At 30.7% G+C, this 21,865-nt stretch overlaps 1 protein-coding gene across 1 annotated transcript; it reads left to right on the top strand.

The window, feature by feature from the left end:
- The first annotated feature begins 969 nt into the window (after window positions 1-969).
- LOC139523613 (RNA 3'-terminal phosphate cyclase-like) lies at window positions 970-21,658 on the top strand. The gene is made up of 12 exons (XM_071317764.1): window positions 970-1,184; window positions 2,376-2,435; window positions 3,411-3,532; window positions 4,512-4,612; window positions 5,199-5,342; window positions 5,961-6,143; window positions 7,032-7,173; window positions 8,103-8,221; window positions 12,924-12,982; window positions 13,860-13,954; window positions 18,235-18,339; window positions 20,313-21,658. The coding sequence occupies exons 1-12, from the start codon at window positions 1,172-1,174 to the stop codon at window positions 20,403-20,405; spliced, it is 1,236 nt and encodes a 411-aa protein (XP_071173865.1). The 5' UTR covers window positions 970-1,171; the 3' UTR covers window positions 20,406-21,658.
- The last annotated feature ends 207 nt before the right edge of the window (window positions 21,659-21,865 follow it).

The following is a 21,865-nucleotide window of genomic DNA, read 5'->3' on the forward strand; positions in this document are numbered from 1 at the left end:
TAGATATTTAGGTATCACGATTTCTTCAGATTTAAAATGGAACACCCACATTCAACAAACAGCCGCCAAAGCAAACAAATCTTTATGTTTTATCAGAAGAAATCTCAAAGTCCAGTCACAAAAAATAAAAGAAAGAGCATACCAAACCATCATAAGACCCAAATTAGATTACTGCTGTACTGTATGGGACCCCTATACAAGCGAAACGTGACATACGATCATTAGAAAAAGTACAGAGACTAGCGGAAAGGTACGCATGTAACAGACATCACTACACCAGCAGTGTGTCTGAGATGTTAGACACGTACCGTGAAATGGCAAACATTACAAGAACGCCGGCTTAGAAAAAGACTAATAATGTTTCACAAAATTACAAACGAAAATATTGCAATTCCTTCGCAAAATTTATTACAAAAGAGTCAGTCCATCACAAGATCCACCAACAAAGATGCTTACAGACAAATCCAATGTAACAAGGGCAGCTACAAATTTTCTTTCTTTTTCCAAACAATTAAAGACTGGAACAAACTATCCTCAGTCATAACAAAAAACACTACCACAGAAACCTTCAAGGGTGCACTCACGCACGAAGTGTTCCTTGATACATATCCACACCTGAAGTAATGAGGGCAACCATGTTTTTATCTTAAATTAAAAAATAAAAATAAAAAATCTAATATCGAAAAATCTAAATAAAAACGAAAAATAAAAAAAAAAAAAAAAAAAAATGTAAAAATTAATATTAAAACAAATATATACAAAAATATGGTAACTATATTTATAAATACATAAATTTGGAAAAAAATTACCAGGCATGCACCGAAAAGTAAACATCAGTATGTTGATGGTTTTCTGAAACTAAAGAAGAAGAGCAACCCAGAAAGCTTCTTACCACATAAATTCTTGACGGGATCTTGTAAGCTTAATTTTGGTATTATCTTATAGTTCCGGAAAATCAAGTTTCACGGTACTTGTTAAAAGTTATTACATTTTATCTTTATCTCTCTAGCTCTTGATATGAATCTAATTTCTATATTAGAATGAAGAAGAAAAAATACATTGAACGAAAAATTTGTATACATATTTTTGTTTCGAAACCACCTGCAATAACTCGTTTGAGTTGACAATATTCATTCTAAATTATTTTAAACCATAGAATAAGGTAGAAAATATGAATAATGCAGGTAAAAAACTTTCATATATACACAAATTAACATAGAGCAGTTTTATTTTAGTTTTTCTTATTTGTAACTGGTCCAAATAATTATGACGTCTGGCAAGGCTATTTTAATTTTTAATAGGAAGGTGTCCCAGAAAAATAATAAAATAGCCTTGCCAGACGTCATAATTATTTGGACTAATTTGTAACTGTGTAATGCTTTTTAATTTGACTATCTTTACATTTTATACGACAGCAAAAAAAATGTTTGCGTCGTATAATGCTATCATGTTGTCTTCCTCATCTGGGCCGTCAGCGTCGTCTGTGTCATCGTCCTAAGACGCATGGTTTCCCGGGAATAACTGTAGTATAAGTAAATTAATAGAAATAAATAAAACTTTAACACAATGTTCATAATCACAAAAGGAAGGTTTGGATTGATTTTAGGGGTTATGGTTCCAAAGATTTAGGGGTGGGGTATAATTTTTCTCATTTCATCTTCATTTTTTTGTTGTTGAGGGGATTAATATCCAACAGCTTAGTGTATTGCTCAAAGGCAAAAAAAAATTGTAAGTTCATTAGACCACATTCATTCTGTGTCAGAAACCTATGCTGTGTCAACTATTTACAATCCAAATTAAGAGCTGTATCAAGCTTGAATGTTGTGTCCATACTTGCCCCAACTGTTCAGGGTTCAACCTCTGCGGTTGTATAAAGCTTCGCCCTGCGGAGCATCTAGTTTTATCATAGATTTCATTACTAATATACCAACAATTGTTTTGGAATTGAATTTAAGTTCATTTTATATAGCTATATGTATATTTCTAATCAAAATACGACCCAAACAATTATGAATTAATGTAAAGACTATTTTAGCATTGCTTTAGAAGTAAGAGTGCGAAAATTAAAACACCCCAAGAGTCATTATACACTCAAGAAGAGTCCGACTCTGTATTGAAGGAAGAAGAAGAAAGGCCAAGTTCTTTGGGGTAATACTTATGCAATTTTTTTTTCAATAATTAATTTAGTGGTAGGTTTTGTGTTCCAGTACAATGAATTTTTAACCGGTAGGGTACTATGTATTGCCATGCAAGACTCACAGAATGCTTGTTTTGAATAATTAACACACCTAACTGATAGGAAAACAGTTGAAGTAACATGTACATGTATGTATTTTGAAAACAAACTTTGAAAGTTGTTGTATGATTAATTACAGCTCCCAAGCCCCAAAGACAGCCAAGAGAAAACAGGAGAAATAGAGCAGCAATGGCTGAAGGTATGAAGAGAATTAAATGTAAATGTATGACAGTGATATTATTAGAAATGAACATACATGAGAAACTTTTATTAATAACATTGCAGTCAATATTGCAAAATGATTTGTCATCAAAACACTTGTTAGAGAATTCCTGAAATGAGATTTTGTCTGAGGCTCTAGTTTCCTATGTTTTGTAGAAAGTTTGTCTTCTGTCTTTATTATGTGTTTTGCCATGGTAATGTTAGTTTTTCTTTGACTAATGACTCTGATTGTCCCTTTAGTATTTTATTCCTCTTTTTTTTTCCATTTGAAACTATATCACACAAATAAAACAAAACTGACAGCCATACAATAGTGAATTAAAAAGTATGATGCTATCCACACAAGTCTGACTAGTTTATTATGATTAATATGACTAATTTATTATGGTTATTATGACTAGTTTATTATGGTCAATATGACTAATTTATTATGGTTAATATGACTAATTTATTATGGTTAATATGAGATTAACATTCTTTTGTAACATATTTGGCAGCAGATTTTAAGTTATTTAATGTTTCCCTTTTTTATTAACCAACAAGACACTAGCAAAACAAAACACATGATTTGAAATAATCACGAACACTAGAAATATCCAGTATAATGATTGAATAACACTTCACTTTGTCTGCGTTTACTTTACAATTTTTTTCCACAGGCACTTGTTTCTATCCATAGGAAGGTCGACTATCCATATAAATAGAAGCTTTTTTATATGGATAGTAGACCTTCCTATGAATAGAAACAAGTGCCTGTGTGTTTTTCTCTGGGTTAAAACCTGCCCTATCACTTAGTTATGTATTCTTTATATAGTGCTTGTTGACATTATATTTACAAGAAGATTCAAAACATCTGAACATTCTGAAGTATTTGACAAAGATAATTTCTGTGTAAAATTTGTCGCTTCTTATAATTTATTGTTTATTAATAATCCTTTGTCACACACTGCAGATCAAGATTCTGGAGCAGCTTCTAACATAATACCAGGTACAATTCCGGAACCAGTTTTGAAGGCACCCAATAGTATTCAGGATACAAGTATTGTTGATATTGATGGAGGAGCTCTTGAAGGGGTAAGTGTTCTGTCCTGATATTGATGGAGGAGCTCTTGAAGGGGTAAGTGTTCTGTCCTGATATTGATGGAGGAGCTCTTGAAGGGGTAAGTGTTCTGTCCTGATATTGATGGAGGAGCTCTTGAAGGGGTAAGTGTTCTGTCCTGATATTGATGGAGGAGCTCTTGAAGGGGTAAGTGTTCTGTCCTGATATTGATGGAGGAGCTCTTGAAGGGGTAAGTGTTCTGTCCTGATATTGATGGAGGAGCTCTTGAAGGGGTAAGTGTTCTGTCCTGATATTGATGGAGGAGCTCTTGAAGGGGTAAGTGTTCTGTCCTGATATTACTTTTCATATTGGAGGACAGGTGCTCATTTCATGTTGCCACAAATTTGCTTACTTCCTTACATGTTGATCATTTGGTTTCCACACAATAAACATGATAAACAGTTTAGTATAATTAGTCTTTATAAACCATGCATAATAGTAGAATGTTCATACTGGCTGTACTTTAATCCGTTGGCATTATAGGACTTATTATTTTGGATAATAAGAAATTTCATTGTTACATGACATGCATGAGGGTATAATTATTTTCTCTAACTACATCTGGGTCTGTCCTTGTTCTTTAATGCCCTTCTCACCAGGTGGTATTGCAGCAAGTAAATGAATACCACTTGATTAAAATGCCATTTGTTTTAGCATTATAAGTAGTACTCATATTTTCAGATAAATATTCCATTGAAAGTAAAAGAATTAACATATTACTAGTTCTGAATACTTGTATTGATTAAAATATATATAGGGAGAAACATATTATCTCAAGGTTGTAAGCTGTTGACAAGGGATAAATCAACACATTGACAGTTTTAGTAACATGTGTAGCAGAAGCATTAAAGCAATTTTTAAAACTATTGTTTAAGTTACTGAAATATGTTGAATGGAAATTGCATTATTTTTTCAACTACTTTTACTGATGGAATTGTATTTGTGTAATTGTAGGGTGGTCAAGTCTTAAGAAATACTGTTTCATTTAGTTGTTTATTACATAGACCTGTTAGAGTATATAATGTTAGAGCTGGTAGGAGTAAACCAGGATTAAGGTAATGTTCCATATTCTTTGTGCATCATAGTATAACACAACCTGTCAACAATGCTTCACTTGGTATCCCTTTACCTACAAAATTAACATACAATGATTCTTTTGATGGAGTCTAATACATATTTATGCACCTACTGTAGCAGAGGGGGCATTAAGTTTTACCCTTGTTCAAGTTGTTTGTCTGTACGTCCCTATTCAGTTCTATTATTTAGTATGCCTCAACCAAATGTTATGAAACTTATACACAATGCTTACTACCACAAAACACAGACAAAAAACGAATTTGGGTATCGTTACTTTTGCTATTCTTGAGTTATGTCCCTTTATAATCCTATATGCAAGCTGAGGCATCATCTGTGTCCATTGGACATATTCCTTATTTATTTAAATTGTTATGCAAAGATGGTCAAATGTTATTTATGTCAAAAGGAAACATAACAATCTTCCATTTCTTTTCAAGGTTTATCTACATTCATAAAAAAACATTTAACTTTGGTTTAGCAGGTAAATCAACTGACTTATTTTAAATTTGGCAAAATAAAATATTGAGTAATGTTTTTAATTTTTTTCTCTGTATGTATCTTCAGGCCTCAACATTTAACTGGTATAATGTTAACCAGAGATGTTTGTCAAGGTAGACTGGAAGGAGGGAGCGTTGGCTCAACAGAAATTCAATTTCATCCTGGAAATATTCAACATGGAGACTATACAGCAGACACAGGTACTGCAGGGTAGGTTCTAGTTAAACACGAAAGACTTAAAATAACAAGGTGACCTTTCTCTGTAAGCAAATATATATTGGTTGGTTGATTTATGGGTGAATGTTTAACTCAGGGATCCATTAACCATATACATCTTGAGAATATTTTACTTTTTAAATGATTATGAAATTAAGACAAAAATACAATTTTTCCTTAATTCAGGAAATTGGTACTCGCAAAAATAAATTTGTCAAAAGACCGTTTTCTAAAATTGTAATGATTATTCTTCCATTATTGTCCTTTGTTCAACAATAGCAATAAGAAATGCACACAACTGTTTCTGAATTTTTAGCAACCAAAAAGTAAATTGCCAATTCTGCTTCAAAGAATATTCAAATAAATACAACAATAACATAACATACATGTATTAAACTAACAATGTCTACCACGAACCAAATTATTAGAAGAAATTATGGATAAAAAACAACATGAAATATAGTTTTACACTAAACTATTCTGGAAACACATTTTAATGTCTAAGTACTGGAATTCCATCCACTGAATCTTTGTGTTATATTGGTTTCTGAGAGCCTGTAGTTAGATGGATTACTGGAAAACAAAATGCTTTGTAATGTTCTCTTTTTTCAGGAGTATTTGTCTTTTATTGCAAGTAGCTATTCCATGTCTGGTTTATGCTGACGGTCCTACAAATCTGACATTAAAAGGAGGAACCAATGCAGACATGGCGCCACAGTTAGATCACATGACTATGGTATTTAGACCTATTGCAGAAAAATTTGGAATGAAATTTGACTGCAGAGTTATCAGGAGGTATGGCTGTTGTTATAATTCTTCAACTGTTGATTAATTGATTTTGTAACACTTTAAGGTCTACTTGCATCTCGTTTGTAATATATATTAAAAAAAAAAGACGATGGGTTATGATTGCCAATAAGACAAATATCCACCAAATTTCAAATGAAGTGGATGTAAGCAATTATAGGTAGTCCTACTGCCTTTATCATACCATATTGTCGGCTTTAAAGGGCCCCAACATGAAAATATGAAACAATTCAATTGAGAAAACTAACAGCCTAATTTGTAACAAAACAAGTAATAAAAAACAGATATGACAGACATGAATCATTAGTGTACTTTTATTAAGTATTAAGTATTAATGTTAATGTTATCACTAATCGTTATGTCCCAGTTTTTGTTTGTTGTGCTTTTAACTTTTAATGTTAAAGTAGCATTATTCATGTATTACCACTTTGTGTTTCGTAAAATCTACGAAAAATGGTATCCCACATAAAATACACTTTATTGCGATTTGTTCCCCCATATAAATGGACATCATAAAGGTTCCTGTAAAATCATTGACATCACAAAGGTTCCTGTAAAATCATAGACATCACAATAGAAAATGTGTGACGCCACAAAGGAAAATTGAGTGTTGTATGATGTCAATAGGTCAAGTGACACAGATTCCCAAAAGGGGATAAGGTCTATAAGGAAACCACAGTCGACTATATACCAAATTGAGTTGAAAAATGTTTTATAAATAACATAAGAGCTGACTGACAATGTCTAAACACTTGTTCGACAGATGTAGATGTAAAGTAGCTACAGGCTTCTATATCAGTTCAAAATAAACATATTTTCTAGTTTCTGGATATTTGTTTTAGACTAAGATGCAATGATTTTTATTTTATCATATAGAGGGTATTATCCTAAAGGTGGTGGAGAAGTCGTGGTCACATGTCATCCAACCAAACAATTATCAGCTGTTACTATGACAGACAGAGGGGATATCAAACAAATCTATGGTTTATCATTTGTAGCTGGAGTTCTTCCTGTCAGGGTAAATAATGTAACAGTGTTATTTAAATAGCTTACATATGACAGTTTCTTAAAATTGGTTGATGTACTTACTTTGAATATTATTTACTTGAAAATATGTAGTAGCCTTCTGTTCAAATATCTTTTAAGTAACTTGATTACTTTCAACATAAAATAGAATAGAATAGAAAATATTATTTTAAGTCGGGGTTACATGAACATTACAAACATAAGCTCTATAGATCTTCTTGCCGACATGGATCTTGTGCTGCATTAACTTGCAATAAACCACAGATTTAAATTCATTTAAAGACAGTTGGCATTTTTATTTTAATAAAACATATAATATTTTTGTAAAAATATTTGTATTTTTTAACATATGAAACACTGACCACACCTTTCGTTCAATGCTAAGAATGGTAAGCAGAATCACTTGTATAAGCTGCATAAAAAAATCAAAGTGATAATATTTGTTTCACAACCATATTTGGTGCCAAATAGAAAAAAGTGAAGTACACTTTACTGCCTTAGCATGACTAAGGTGTTAAATGATTAGTGAAAGGTTAAACAGTTGATAATTGATGTGGGATAATTTGACTGATCTGCTAATATGATGCATTCTTTTTTATTTCATTACAAGTTAAAATATTTAAAGGATTTTTTTTTTTTTTTTTTCTAGTCTTAGACAAAAAAAAGCTATACTGACAATTTCTGACCCTAACAATTTCCCCAAAAAAGCAATATTTGAACTTTGAAAGTGTTTAGTTTATTTCCTTCATTAGAGTATTTGCCTAAACATTTTATTGTACATAATATTGTACAGCTCATCCATTGTCATCAAGCCATTGTTTAATCCAATTGTTTTATGAGATTGATATGAATATTTCCATCAAATTCTTTGTGAGAAAAGCTCAAAATTATGACTATGAAACAGATCAATGTATATTTCAGGTTGCACATATTATGGCAAAAGTTGCTGAAAGTATAATACATAAAGAATATAAAGATGTGCCAGTAAATATAGATGTAGTAAAGGAAGTAGCAGCTGTAGGTACTGGTACAGGTATTGTGTTAGTATTCATTTGATAATAAAGTATTAATTTCCCTTCTGGAGCACCTGTATTTACCCCTGGTATTTGCTGGGGTAATTTTTGCTTTGTCTTTATTTTTTTATGAAGTGTTTTGTTATATTGTTGCTAGTCTTTTCGTTGCTTTTTTTTTGCCATGGTGTTGTCTGTTTTTAATGGATTTGTTCTTTTTTTGTTCCCTCTTTGGTATTATCTCTCTATTTTATATGACCAGTAAAATTTTGGTTGTTACTCTAAAATGATTATTTGGTTAATAATTTCAGACAGGCACAATAACATATGGGGGTTTTAAAGGAGAGGGGAAAGATACCAAAGGAACATGGGTTACACTAAAGACTTGAAAGTGGACCTGAAAAGACCTGAAAAGACCTGAAAATATACGACTAAAATTATTCAAATTGCAATAACTTCTTTATTATTGGATCGAATTTCTTTAAGTTGGAATTTTATTAATTGTTAATGTCCATATTTCATTAAAATTTAAATGTTTTAAATCAAAAACAAGTTTTTGATGTAAAAAGTTGGACCTGAACGGAGAAATGAAAAGACCTGAAGGGACCTGAAAATCTACGGTCGGGCTAATTCTAACTTCAATAACTTTTTTAATATTCAGTGGATATCTTTCAACTTTAGATTTTCTGAAACAAAAAAATTCAATATAATGATAATATAAAAAAAATATATGAAAAATATCGCTGGGGTGTCAAAACTCGGACCTGAAACGAAAATTAAAATCTGAATGAGTCTAAAATTCCGCCAATATTTTTTTAAAACGAAAATAATAAACATAGACGAAAAATATGGTTGTTAACTTTTCATGTTCGATGTCATTTGGTCTCTTGTGGAGATCTGTCTCATTGGGATCACACCCCATCGTCTTTGTAATTTTTATTGACGGAAGATACTAATATGATAGTTCGTGTAACAAGATATAATAGTGATAATTATTAAAAACTATATTAAACCCCAAATAAACTCCTACTAGAACAACCTGTTGATGGATAAGTTGAGATCTATAGATGATAAAAGTAAATTATTTTTTTTATAAAGGACTTAAGTCTTCATTTGTTTTTGTTGTTGTTATATGCAGAGACATGTCTCTGTTATATGTCACAAACTGTAAAGTTTATATGGCAATAAAACTTTGAATTGAATTGAATTGATAATCCAATTAAAAGATTAAAGATTAAACTGTTTATTTAGACTAATGATCCAATTATCACCTAATAATTATACAAGGTGTGAATTACAACCGGCACACGTTCATGTAATTAAATTCTAATCGACGAACACGCGTCTTTAAATCACATACGGTTTACGGGGAAGCAATACTATTATTTTCAGTTGTAAGTTTAAGACCTGCTTTAATATATATTAATGCAGTTTAAGTAATTTGAATTAGTTTGAATAATTTCAACGGGAAATCTCGTTTTTTTCATCATCAACAAGGTATTTTGTATTCGAATATGTTCCTGTATAAATATGAAGTCATTCGTTCTCTTCAATACATGAATTCAATTCAATTCAAAATATTTTATTGTTCAAATATCAAATGTACATTTAAACAAAGGGATTGGACAAAAGGCAGTGCCTATACAAATCCTTTCCCATACAAGATGGATTGAAAAACATGCATGATAGTATATAATTTTCTGATAAGTTAATAGATCATACGTTGTTGCAGTGAGTCAGGGGAGGCAATTCCCCCACTTCTTGAAGTATTTTATTGTGTATACGTATATAAATAACTATGTTAACAAAGTCAAAGCAAGACCTACTGAAGGTGGTGTCGAATTTTATACCACATTAATAAGTGTTGGTAAGGAATCAAGTAGATCATTAAGTGATTTTTTACTCGAATTCACAAACTCACTGCAACAAAGTTGTTCTATTTATATGAATAACAAGAATTGATTGGCCCTTTTTTGCAATACATAAGTAATTTAGTGTACCATCTTATTACATGACTATTAATTTCTTGATTTTTGAAAATATAATTACTAATACAAAAAATAAAATAAAATATATATAAATTTATTTGCAAAAAGATGCTAAACACAATTGGTTGTTTTTTTGTGTTAAAAGTTAGGTTTGTCTTTAATTAAGACTAAAGAGTGGTACACTGTGGTTATAAGCTGATTTCTAAACAGTATAGTATCACATAAAATATTATAAAAATCTTCCAGTTTCATGAATATATTGTTGTACATATGTAAATATCTCTGTGTTTTCATCAATATTAAAGTCTGAGCAACCCTGTAGTAGGACATCAAGATTGACATTATTAAAGTTACTTATTTTTCTAAAGAGCTCATATCTCTGATAAATGTAAGATGGACAAACATAAAAGAAATGAAAATTATCTTCTACTGGATCTCCACAGGCACATATAGAGCTGTCTGACAAATGATCACAGAAAAGATGTTGTTTTAGATCACTAGCCTCATTTCTTAATTGGCAGTGGATTATATTAACTTTATGTGAACCAGTGGAAAAGAAAACAGGACAAGGACTTATGTCCTCATTCAGTTTTCTTTTAAATCCTGTAAAGCTTAAAATATTTTTAACTTCTCCATCAAGTGAATTCCACTTTTCAAGAGTATGTGGAATAAAACTGTTCTTATAGGCTGTGGTTCGACACTGAGGAGTTTTAAATTCCCTTTTTTTCCTCAGTCCATACTGGTCATTAGTGTTTGTATACGACAAAATATCAGCAGCAATATAACTAGGAATATCTCCAGAAATAGTTTTATGAAGAAACAATAATTTGTTTTTCTGACGTCTATTCTGGAGGGAATCCCAACCTAATTCCTTATATAATTTCCATCTAGGAGTTCCCTTTCGAAGCCCAGTTACAATTCTGGCAGCAGCTTGTTGTACAGACTCAATTAGATCTGATTCTTCTTGTGTGCAGTTATCCCAAATTATGTTCCCATATTCTAAAATAGGCCTTATAAATGCAATATAAAGTCTTTCCAGAGACTGTCTATCAATCTTATGTTTTAAATATCTCATAATATTAAGACGTTTACAAGCTTTTGAATAAATATCCTGTATGTGACTAGACCATTTGGCATTAGATGATAAGGTTATACCAAGATGTTTATGTTCTGAGACATTTTCTAGAGGTGCATCATTCATGCATAATGATGTGACATCAATATTACTTTTTCTCGTAAAGTACATAGATTTGGTTTTGTCTGCATTGAAGGTTACACCCCTTTCTCCTGCCCATTGATCTAATGATTCTAGATCTTGCCCCAGGGATTCAGCTGCTGATCTCTCATCATGTACAACACAATATAGACAAGTATCATCTGCAAACAGTTTTATTTTGTTTGTAACCACATCTACTATGTCATTCACAAACAATAAAAACAGAAAAGGGCCCAAGATGGACCCTTGAGGGACTCCTGCCTTGACAGTATTCCAGTTAGAAAAAAAAACATTTATTCCAACCCTTTGTTGTCTATCAGAAAGATAACTTTTGAACCAGTTAAGCAAATTACCCTTTATTTCATATTTTCTTAACTTATATAGAAGTCCCATGTGCCATACACGATCAAATGCCTTAGACACATCGCAAAAAATAAATCTGACATCTTTCCCTTTGTCAAGATTTTTTACAATCTCATCATATAATAAAAGTAACTGATTTATAGTAGAGTCCTTGTTTCGGAACCCTGACTGTTGGTGAATACATGAATAGATTATTGTCTGAAATAAAAACAAATAGAAAAAACAATTTTGTGCGAGTTTAAATACATTTCCCCCTATGATCCATTCATGTCTTTTATTTTCCCGACAAGGTCCGAATTTTGTAACTCAACCCTTATATTTTCGATAAAATTCTTTATCATTTTAATGATATAGTGACCTTTCTCAGTATAACAAAATTCATATTTCAAGCAGATTGACTTCAAACAGTTCAAAAACTTGAATAAATCTGACCGCAGTCTTTTCAAGCAAATTTATGTTATCTAATTTTCCGTTCAGGTCCGAGTTTTCACACCCCAACGATATTTTTCATATTATTATTTGTTATTTTATCGTTTAACTGAACTTTTAGTTTCAAAAAATCTAAAGTTGAAAGATAACCATTGAATATTAAAAAAGTTATTGAAGTTAGAATTAGTCCGACCATAGATTTTCAGGTCCCTTCAGGTCTTTTCATTTCTCCGTTCAGGTCCAACTTTTAGCATCAAAAATTTGTTTTTAATTTAAAACATTTAAATTTTTATGAAATATGAATATTTACAATTAAAAAAATTCCAACTTGAAGAAATTCCATTCAATAACAAAAAAGTTATTACAATTTGAATAATTTTAGTCGTATACTTTCAGGTCTTTTCAGGTCTTTTCAGGTCCACATTCAGGTCTTTAGTGTAACCCAAGGAACATTCATTTTTAATTTGTTTTCTGAGTACTCCAGATTACTTCCCCTTAATTATAACCAGTATCATAGCATTACAAAGGCCTTTTCAAAATCATCCATACTTAATATTTGATGGTAACATTTATGGTTTTATCATGAATCCTAAACTTGTGAGCTTTGTATTATCTCAACTTTCATATAAAATGAAAGAAAAGTAAAAATGAAAAGGAAAAATTAGACTCTTACAGCATCACATGACTTTGTATACCCATTTGAAGCAGCATGTTAACACTAAATATTTTTTTTCAGCCTCGTTGCAGAAACTACAACTGGTTGCTATTTGGGAGGTACAGCTTTAGGGAAGAAAGGTAATTATCTAAATCTTTACTATGTTGGCCTTATGAGTTTTATATAATAAGAACATACAAAAAGAAGCCATAACCATTCTTGTTGATTCATTATTATTTGTTGGATACCAATTTTCATGGATTTTGCCGGTTCAGGTGAACAAATTTCCTATACACTTGAACGCAGACTTCAGCAAAACCATGAGATTAAATATCCATGAACATGTAAGTTTTCCTGAATTCCGTGAAAATTGGTAAATTGTACCCACAAAAATTGAAGAATCCACATTAGTTAAATCTAGTCATGATAAAGGTCTGTTTTTCTAACAATACCCTATTGCTTTTTCTAGAATGAAAATTGAAAATCAATTCTATTGACTTTGTATCTTTTTACCCTTTTATAAATGATAGTAATATTTAAGTTGTAACAGGTGAATGTTTATTACTTTTTTTGGCATTTTTTTTATTTGTATGATTATTCATTTATTCTTTCAATAATTATGCTATTTACGTTAAATTTCTAGACTGAAGAAAATAAAGTTCTAGAGAATTATAATTTGTATCTGACCAAGATTTAATCAATGAGGAGATGTGGTATGATTTCAAATTACTTTCTACCAAGGACCAAAGGACATTAATGTGAACAACAAATCTTCAACAATAGGCAAAGCCACAGTATGCATTAAGGTCCTGTGATGACAAAATATGAAACTACTAAAAAATAAAACCAACTTCTAGATGCATACCAAAATAATAAATAATGGCAAGTAGAAATCAAAGATAACTTGATTTTCTATATAGTAAGTTACATGAGCTTCCTTTTAATGTTTAAGATATATAAAACTTCAGTAAGAATCAACATAGATTATGCAAATAAAATATTTGTTCTTTATAAAAGGAAAACAAGCAGAACAAGTTGGACAAGAGGCAGCAGAAGAATTAATCAATAATTTATATCATGGAGGTTGTGTTGATGATTATGTACAAGATCAGGTTTGTATTTACACCATAAGCAGATCCAGAGGGCCTGGGATGAACCCCCCCCCCCCCCCCCCTTATGTAAGAAAAATTTGGTAGATAATTGAGTGAATCACTGAAGCATGACTGACATAAGCACCCCTTTAGGTCAGTCAGTCCCCGTTTATAAAAAAATCTAGATCCACCACTAATTTACACTCTTTGATTGTGCTATCAGTTTCATCTTCAAAGATGAAAATCAATTAATCAGATTGTTTAGTCAAAATAACCCTTTGCACTCTCTGTCCATCTGTTTTTGTAGTCTTTCCTTGTTCAGTACGGAGAATAGAAAGTTTTTAGCAAATGATGAATTATAATAACCTAAACATGCCAGGGTCTTGATAAATGTTAGAGCTAGGAACATCTTAAGTTTATGTAGCACTTACCAGAACTTGACATCCATTGTAGTCTGTTGCCTGTTGTTAAAACTTCTTTGATAAAAACTTGACTAAAATCCTCCCTATGTTGATTAGTTTTAATATAATATATTATAGTTAATAATAGTTTTAGTATCAATTGTGACCGCTGATCTACTTACATAGCCACTGTTACTTAAAATAGATATTATTCCTCAAATACAACTTTTTCATGCTTTATTACTTCAAATTCAAAGTGTCATCATGACTCTGATCTTTGTATTAGTACACACAATCTGTTCCTGCTAGAACAAATATTCTATAATCTTTATTCAGTTAGGAAAAATACTGTGATATGTTACAATCAAATTAATATAACAGAATATTTCTTCCATTTAGATCTTATGAAGGAACATCAATTTCATGACACATGTGAATAAAAACCTCTGCACATTTCTGTGAATTCTAACAGTTTTACTATTGTTCATAACTTATCTATTTTATTTTGGTGAGTTTCACTGAGCTTTAACCCCTGTAAACGTACACACAATTCGCCTATAAAAAGCATGTGCTACATGTGTTTTGTTGAAAACATTATATTTTATAAAAAAAAATTCAAACAAGATCATAGTTTACTTACATCATAAAGTTGCAAAGCAGCTACATTAAAAACATATTTATACGACTCAGCCAAGATATGGTACTTCTAAGTAAGATAAATAAAGATAGCGTCACGTTACCCAAATTGTACCTATTCAAAAAAATTAGCTCATAAATAAAGATAACATCACAGTACCCAAATTGTACCTATTCAACAAAATTAGCTCATAAATAAAGAAAACGTCACAGTACCCAAATTGCACCTATTTAACAAAATTAACTCATGAATAAAGATAACGTCACAGTACCCAAACTGTACCTATTCAACAAAATTAATTCATAAATAAAGAAAACGTCACAGTACCCAAATTGCACCTAGTCAACAAAATTAACTCATGAATAAAGAAAACGTCACAGTACCCAAACTGTACCTATTCAACAAAATTAACTCATAAATAAAGATAACATCACAGTACCCAAATTGTACCTATTCAACAAAATTAACTCATAAATTAAGAAAACGTCACAGTAACCTAATTGCCCCTATTCAACAAAATTAACTCATAAATAAAGATATCATCACAGTACCCAAATTGTACCTATTCAACAAAATTAGCTCATAAATAAAGATAACATCACAGTACCCAAATTGTACCTATTCAACAAAATCAACTCATAAATAAAGATAACGTCACAGTACCCAAATTGTACCTATTCAACAAAATTAGCTCCAGAAATCTTACAAGTTCTCTTTGAGACTAAAAAACTTGCATTGTAATGATTTGACCTTATACACATCTTTCAACATAGGTAAATAAATTTAAATATACACTAAACTTACAATCTATGTCAACAGATAAAGCATTCACTAGAAAAAATATATCTACAGAAACATCGCCATGCGACATTTTCAAAAAGTCATCTTTTAAAAATGAGCAAATTAAATATGTTACAAGCATCAGCTTCTTAAAAAATGAATAGTTAGCATGGACCAATGTCAAATTGTTCAAAATACTTTTAAGAAATAAAACAAAGCATCTGTTATTTGATGTTTAAGGATGTTTTTTTAAAAGAATCGATGCAGTTTTGGAACTCCTTATTACAGAATTTGGAACTCCTTATGGGTTGTTTGGTCTGTTCATTTTTCTATGCTTCAATATGGATTCAAAATTAAATTGGTGTTACTATATAGTAAATATGGAACATTTACACAATAAACACTTGTCTTGATCATAACAAGACGTAGGTGAAAAAACTGTTAAAATAAGTGTGAGACAGATTTCCCGATAAACACACATCAGTTGCCTGTTATAACACCTATTTAGGTTATGATTTTACGAAAAAATCACCCTATATTCTAAAAGGGATATATATTCCACCACCACTCAGTTGATGACAATAATTATGCAGTTATATAATTGGATTCAATCATACCGTTTCAAATTGTTTTTAATTTTGAATAAAACATCTATGTTTTGTTATAGCTTTGCGACTTAAAAAATAATTCTTTCACACCATTCTCTTTGCTAATTTTATACAGGGAGGTATTATATTAGTAAACATATTTATATGAAACATAACCTTGTAGTGAAAATATTATACAAGGTCTGAAATATTGACAAACATAATGAAAGGTCTAATATATTAAAAAAACAAAATACAAGGTCTAATATATAGAAAAACATGAAATAAGGTAATAACAGGCTATTATTTCAACTTGGAATTATTTTTAATTATGGAATTCGCATAATTTATTGTGCTTGAAATTTTAATGAATTCCATGTTTATGTATTAAAATGTTTTTAGAAGCACATAACACATTCCATACAATGTTTTTTGTATACATAGTGTTGTACATATATTTTATTGAAATGATTTGTCTATCTTGTAATAGAAAGTGTTGAGCGCCAAACAGAACATTAAAATACAGAATAAACATGAACATTAATAATTTCAAGCACAAGAAATTATGCAAATTCAATATTTAAAAATAATTTGAAATATTAACCTGTTTCATGCTTTTCTCTGAATGTTTATGGTATTTTTACCCTTTATCTTTGAATGTTACTGATTGAGATTCACATATTCATAAAAGGATTTGTTTATTAATTGTAGTTTTCATTTCAATATCTATCAGTGACTTAAACAAACCAATGTGAGTTTCTTACTTATGAGTAATAGGTCAACTGTGTTGGTATTGAACTGTAATAGGTCAACTGTGTTTGTTATTGAACTGTAATAGGTCAACTGTGTTTGTTATTGAACTGTAATAGGTCAACTGTGTTTGTTATTGAACTGTAATAGGTCAACTGTGTTTGTTATTGAACTGTAATAGGTCAACTGGGTTTGTTATTGAACTGTAATAGGTCAACTGTGTTTGTTATTGGGTTCTTGCAAGTTCTACATGTCTGTTAGACAGGTTTACCTGACCTCAACCTCATTTCCTGGATCAGTGATCAAGATAAAAGAAACATGATTAGGACATTTCTTAGTTACTAAGCAGTAGGTCAACTATATTTGGTGAATGGGGTGATTGAAAAGTGAACATGTCAATCTGGAAGGTGTTATCTGACCTTGGCCTCATTTTCACTGTTGGTTGGTCAATGATATTTATTTTGTGTTTTAGTCTGTTTTTCTATATCTATAAGTAATGTTTTAGGTCAAATATATTTGGTGAATGGTATGATTGTAGGTGTCATATCTGTCAGGCAGGTATCATCTGTCCTTGACCTCATTGTTCAATGTTAAGTTTGAGTAGTTATATGTCCTCTTCTAAGATAGTATAAGCTATAGGTCAACTATATTTAGTGTATGAAATGACTGTAGGGTCTGTCAAGCAAATTTCATCTGACTGTTTTTTCATTTTGATTGTTCTTTGGTAAATATTTATTTTTTGTGGTTAAGGCTCTTTTTTGTTCAATTTGGTTCTGTTACAGATAAAATAAAAAAATGTACATCACTGTTCAACCTGTATATGATGTTATTTGCTGTCCAAATCATAGTTTAAATTGGTCTTGTACTTGCACTTCTTCAGCTGACATTTATTTCAAACTTCAAGGTCACATCTAAGGTTATGCAGATGGATTCAAATTAGTTTGAATGATTTGCTTGTAGGACAATGATTTATAATCAAAGTGTTTGGCCTTATTTATTACAAAATTGAACGGAAGTGATCACTAATAAATAATTCATTTAATATTCAATATTCTAATTTGTAAATGTTTATAAATAAATTCCATACTATATTTTTTCAATTTATACTGTCAGTGTTGCTTTGAGTGTAAGATTTTTTTTCTCCAGATTATACTGTTAATGGCTCTAGCCAAAGGCAAATCCACAGTAAGAATTGGTGCCTTGTCTTTGCATACAGAAACAGCCATTCATGTGGCAAAACAGCTAACAGAGGTATAGTTACATATAATGTCTTCAAATCATTAAATCGGTGATGCAGTGTTATTATAGATCTTCCTTATATTTAATTTAATTTTAAATTTTATTGACCAATTATATATCCTAAACTTAAGAAGCTTTATAAAAAATGCAAGCAAGGAATTATAAAATGAAATGAAATAAAAGAAATATATGCATATGTATTTGTATTTGTATAAAAGTTTCAGTTCTTCAATATATGAAAATAATTCTTTATCACTGGGATGAGAAGCTACCGTATAACGGGTTATTTTCGTGGGTGTAAAATTTCGCGATTTTCATTGAATAAGATATACGAAATATTTTTGGTGGTTAATATTATGGCGGATTCAAATCTTTTATCAATTCCTTTGCATGTGCACTTTTAAATTGGAGGAATTTATTTTGGTGATTTTGTTCTATCCGCATTAATAAGCGAAAATTTACACCCCACGAAAATAAACCGCTATATGATATATGCTCAAAAGGGTCATAAAAAATGATCAAATTCATCTGGGGTCAACTTTGCATAAGCAAATTGGAACCTTAGTTTTCTTAATTTCTTAATTTATCACTTATTATTTTTCTATTGTTTACATTCCATTCTGACCCATTTTTCCACCCTCTATACAAACTATAAAAATGTTCTGTGAAAGAAGGCCATAAGACAAAATCAGTTTTACTGTATACATTATGTAGAAAGAACTACCAGAAAATGATACAGTTTTATTCAACCTACACTTTTTTATCGCTATGTGATAATGAATTTCAATATAAAATTGGATCTCACGAAGGAGGTGACACATCTGTTGTTCAATTAACCTTTTGAACAAGTTTATGTAAGCTGCTTTAACCTATGCACATAAGTGTTATAATGTTTGAGCCATGTTCTAATGTACTATTTTGCGTCATATATTTTATTCTATATGTGGGTCATGATAAAATGTGTGTCTGCTTGGATATATAAATGAATGAAAAATAGATAAAAGTACATGGTTTGCTTTGTTTATTACCATATACAATTGATGACTGGTTGTTGATAACCTGAGTCTAAATTGATTAAAAACTACAGAAAAAAACATATGTCAACATAAGGCAATCTTCATCATGTGCTGTAAATACCATTTAGACAAACTATCCAAATCAGGAAATAGAATGAGGACGTGATCAACAACAGGTCACTTCACAGCCTTCAATGACCAGAAAACATCTCAATTGATTGAAAAACTACAGAAAAAACATATGTAAACATGAGGCAATCTTCATCATGTGCTGTAAATACCATTTAGACAAATTATCCAAATGAGGAAAAAGAATGAGGACGTGATCAACAACAGGTCACTTCACAGCCTTCAATGACCAGAAAACATCTAAATTGATTGAAAAACTACAGAAAAACATATGTAAACATGAGGCAATCTTCATCATGTGCTGGAAATACCATTTAGACAAATTGTCCTCATTAGAAAAAAGAATGAAGATGTGATCAACTGTAGGACACTGTACGGAAATCAATGATGAGAAAACCCATATCTGATGCTAAATCTATTTTACTCTGTAATCTGTTTTAACTTTGATGTGATGTTTAATACTTAGGGTAACCTTGACATGTTTTGTGGAAATATAATAATATCTGTATTCTATGCTACAGATTTGAAATGTGGTAATGTTATCACCTTCTAAATAAACACAAATACTGGATTTCAAAAAGTTCAGCTTTATGGAAAAACTGAACTCAAGAAAAAAGGTGAAACAACATGACAATATGGAAAGTTTAGACTGCCTATTTGTTGATTTTCAATAAAAACATTGTGCAAAAACTTAGATATCATATAACTCGATCTAGAAAAACCATTGTCATTAACACAGAATTTTCCAAATACAAAAAAAACCAACTACCATCAGGATATGACATGCGATCACCTACTGACCAGTAGACTGTGTTTATATATTGTGATTTTTAATTTCAGGCTAAATTTAAAATAACTGAAATTAACAAAGGAGCAACACTTATAGAATGTGATGGAATAGGACTTGTTAATTCACAGGTTGGAAGTTCATGAGGAATTATATTGTAGTGTGTGCCATGAAATCCAAGACTCAATATAAAAACAAGGCAATCAAGTTTTTCGCAACCATTATTGTACTACTTCTGGTTACTTAATACAAAACCAGTGTGTGAAATAGATACAATTTTTCCTGTTATTGTCTTATTGGTTTTGAAATTCTCTTAAAAAATACTAGATATTAATGTTAAATTAATCTTATCTATTTTAGCACCATAAATATGTTTCACTTTATGTTGCTGTGCATGACCATAAAAAGGTTCTGCAGTTGCTTCATGTAATTTGAACCATTATAAAAATGTCACATGATCGTTAAATATCCCTCAATGTAGATATTTGAGTTGGTGGCCTTTTTAATAATAAAACCACTATTTTTTTCTGAATTATTTATTATATGAAATAGAAACCGGAGATGTGTTAGGATTGCCACATGATGTGGAAGTTAGCAACTATATGTCACTGCACAGCCTTCCACAAGTAGTTTAAACTCATTCTGTAAGGTCATCTATAAAAGAACTAATGACAAAATGTGAAACAATTGAACAAAGAAAAGTATAACTAAAATAATCAAATAAGACTGATCATAACCAAAGACCACCACAGAATTACTTTAGATAGGCATTTACAGTGTGTCATGAAGTTAAACATGTTTGTGGGTGTTTCTTTCTAACATAGCCTGAGACAGTGGTGTAACATCCACTTGATTTGTTACTTTTGGATAGTTGTTGTATTGGCAATCATAATACATTTTATTTTTAGAATAACACAAAATAAGAATAAACTGTAAAAGTCAGTAGGAAATAAGATAACTCATCATATTGACACGAAGCATGATAGATACTGTGGATTCATTTGTTTTTGTGGGTACCAATTTTTGTGGTAAGCAGAAACCTTGCAGTTTCTTCTGCCAAAGTCTGGATACATCTCTATAATTTTTTTTTATTTCGTTGAACATTCAAATTCACGGTTCACATGTCCCCACGAAACCCTCGAATATTGGTATCCAACGAATAATATAATGAATCCAAAGTAATTATGAAAAGAAAAACTTCTAATCGCAATCTGAGAGTGAATACAGAAACTGAAAGCTAGTTCAAAGCTGTTTACAACTAATAAATAGATCTTGTTTTTCTTAAAAGTATTTCAATGTATGTACAGATGAAGAAAAAAGAACTTTGTATTAAATAGGTTGATTGAAATTTTTGTGATTGTACCTGAGATTGTGCAATAAATTTTATTGATCATTTTTACTCACCTTTTATATTTATTTATTAGGCCCTTGCCGTAGTAGAGAGGGACATTCAGTTTTACCCTTGTCTGTCCATATGTCCATCTTTCCATGTGTACATCCCAAAATTTGTTTATGTTCTCTTAATTTGATTTTGCTTCAACCAAATGTTATGACACTTATACACAATGCTTATTACAATAAAACACAGATCAAGTTTGAATTTTGG

The sequence above is a fragment of the Mytilus edulis genome, chromosome 1 (assembly GCF_963676685.1).
Source record: "Mytilus edulis chromosome 1, xbMytEdul2.2, whole genome shotgun sequence".
Lineage (NCBI taxonomy): Eukaryota > Metazoa > Mollusca > Bivalvia > Mytilida > Mytilidae > Mytilus > Mytilus edulis.